Source organism: Otolemur garnettii, unplaced genomic scaffold, assembly GCF_000181295.1.
Source record: "Otolemur garnettii isolate 467f Iridium unplaced genomic scaffold, OtoGar3 scaffold00046, whole genome shotgun sequence".
In the NCBI taxonomy this organism is placed as follows: domain Eukaryota; kingdom Metazoa; phylum Chordata; class Mammalia; order Primates; family Galagidae; genus Otolemur; species Otolemur garnettii.
Genome location: NW_003852441.1, coordinates 2,683,603 through 2,685,320, shown reverse-complemented (window position 1 = coordinate 2,685,320; position 1,718 = coordinate 2,683,603). Strand labels below are relative to the sequence as shown.

The window sequence follows — 1,718 nt, the reverse complement described above, 5'->3', positions numbered from 1 at the left end:
AGGTGTACGTGGCTGGCACCTTAGCTGCTAGAGCCACAGGCGCCGAGCCCCATCATCTTTCTTTCATTTGGCTAACCCAGCAGCCACCTAACTGACCTTCCCACCTTTAGGCTTGTCCATGTTCAAAGCTTTATGCCATGTCACTCACTGTTTGACTCTCCATTGCCTTTAAGTTATCTACAACCCCTGCCTTGGCTTCGTCACCCTTTCATGAGCTGCTTCCAGCTTATTTCTTCAGAGTTTTCTCCACCCACTTTTCCCCCTACCCCCTTATGTTTACTTCCCTTAACACTGTTCCTCCCAGGTCCACTGTACACGTTAGCCATTTACCGAGCATAGGTTCTTTTAATATACTGTACTTTGTCTTGTGTTGGGTCTTTGTGCTGGCTGTTTCCTCTGCCTGTACTGCTTTTTCTCCCTTTACCTTCGATTTAAGGAACTGTTACTCATCTTTCATTCTTATACACATCACTTCTTTTAAGCAGCCTGATCTGAACCTGAGGTTTTATGTTTCTCTCAGCATTTTCATGGCACATCATAATTCTCTGTTCGTGGTACTTACCACACTGGATAGTAAGGACCTATTAATGTATATGTACCTACCACTATTGGGTAAGTTCTATGAGGGAAGAGGCTTCATTTGTTAACCTTCTTTGTAAGCCTAACTTATGCCTGGCACACAGTAGGTATTCAGTAAATATATTTGAATGAATAAAAACCTTTTCATGAATGTCATTTACATAGATTATGTAAAAGACACATGTTAAAACAAGTTTTTGTATTATTTCTAGTATAGACTATGAAATTAAGACAACTTACCTACTATACATTGTAGGCCTTGTGCTCTTTCTGAGCAATTCCTGTTTCTATGTTCTGCAGATATTAAGAATGCCCGAGAAGGGACTAGAAGTCCCAGAACAGCTCATGAAATCAGTTTAAAAAGAAGCTATGAATCAGTGGAAGGAAATATAAAGCAAGGAATATCAATGAGGGACTCTTCTGTATCAGCACCGTTAGAGGGTAAAGTATTCTTTTCAGACCATTATTTTGATACATGTAATCCTGTATCATAAGTTTGTATTGTTGAATTAAGTTGTGTTCAATCTCTGACATTTCTGCCAGGAATTTGTGTTTATGTTATAAACTTATCTTCATATTTGTATATAAAGCAAGCAGCACATAACAGTGAGGGAAATAAAAATTAAGTATAATTGGTTATAGCATGGGTAACTACTAGAGTGCTCATACAGGCAGTCCCCAGATTACAAATGATACTGGCTCTGCAGGTTTGTTCTTAAGTTGAATTTGTACATAAACTAGAACAGATACATTTACCTATTACCTATAATAGCCTCTGTTAGTAAGTGCGAGTTGTTGTTCTTTAGTTGAATTTTTGTAACTCAGGGACCACCTGTATTTGAATTGTTGATACAATTTGTAGATTATTCCTATTTGAGTTAAGTGAGAAATGTCAAATTCATTATGAAAACCTTTTTTAAAATTGTGAAGCAGATAGAGTGGCATAATGGATGTAGCAAATACATGAATTTGAATCCTAGCTTCATCCTTGGGTGAATTTCTATGTGCCTTTTTCTTCTTCTGTAAATTAAGGCATTGTACTTACCCTTGCGTAAGGATTAGAGACAGGTGTCCCCTAGTGCTGATCTTGTGATCTGCCTTCAGTAAATGATCACTATTTTTTTTTTTTTTTTTTTTTT

The 1,718-nt window shown here is 37.3% G+C and overlaps 1 protein-coding gene across 1 annotated transcript in view; it reads left to right on the top strand.

Moving 5' to 3' along the window:
• Window positions 1-1,718, top strand: part of NCOR1 (nuclear receptor corepressor 1) — a 181,712-nt gene that overhangs the window by 141,506 nt on the left and 38,488 nt on the right. Inside the window, exon 28 of the mRNA XM_012805930.2 lies at window positions 880-1,020. Coding sequence (XP_012661384.1) covers window positions 880-1,020 — 141 coding nt within the window. The remainder of the gene's footprint in view (window positions 1-879; window positions 1,021-1,718) is intronic.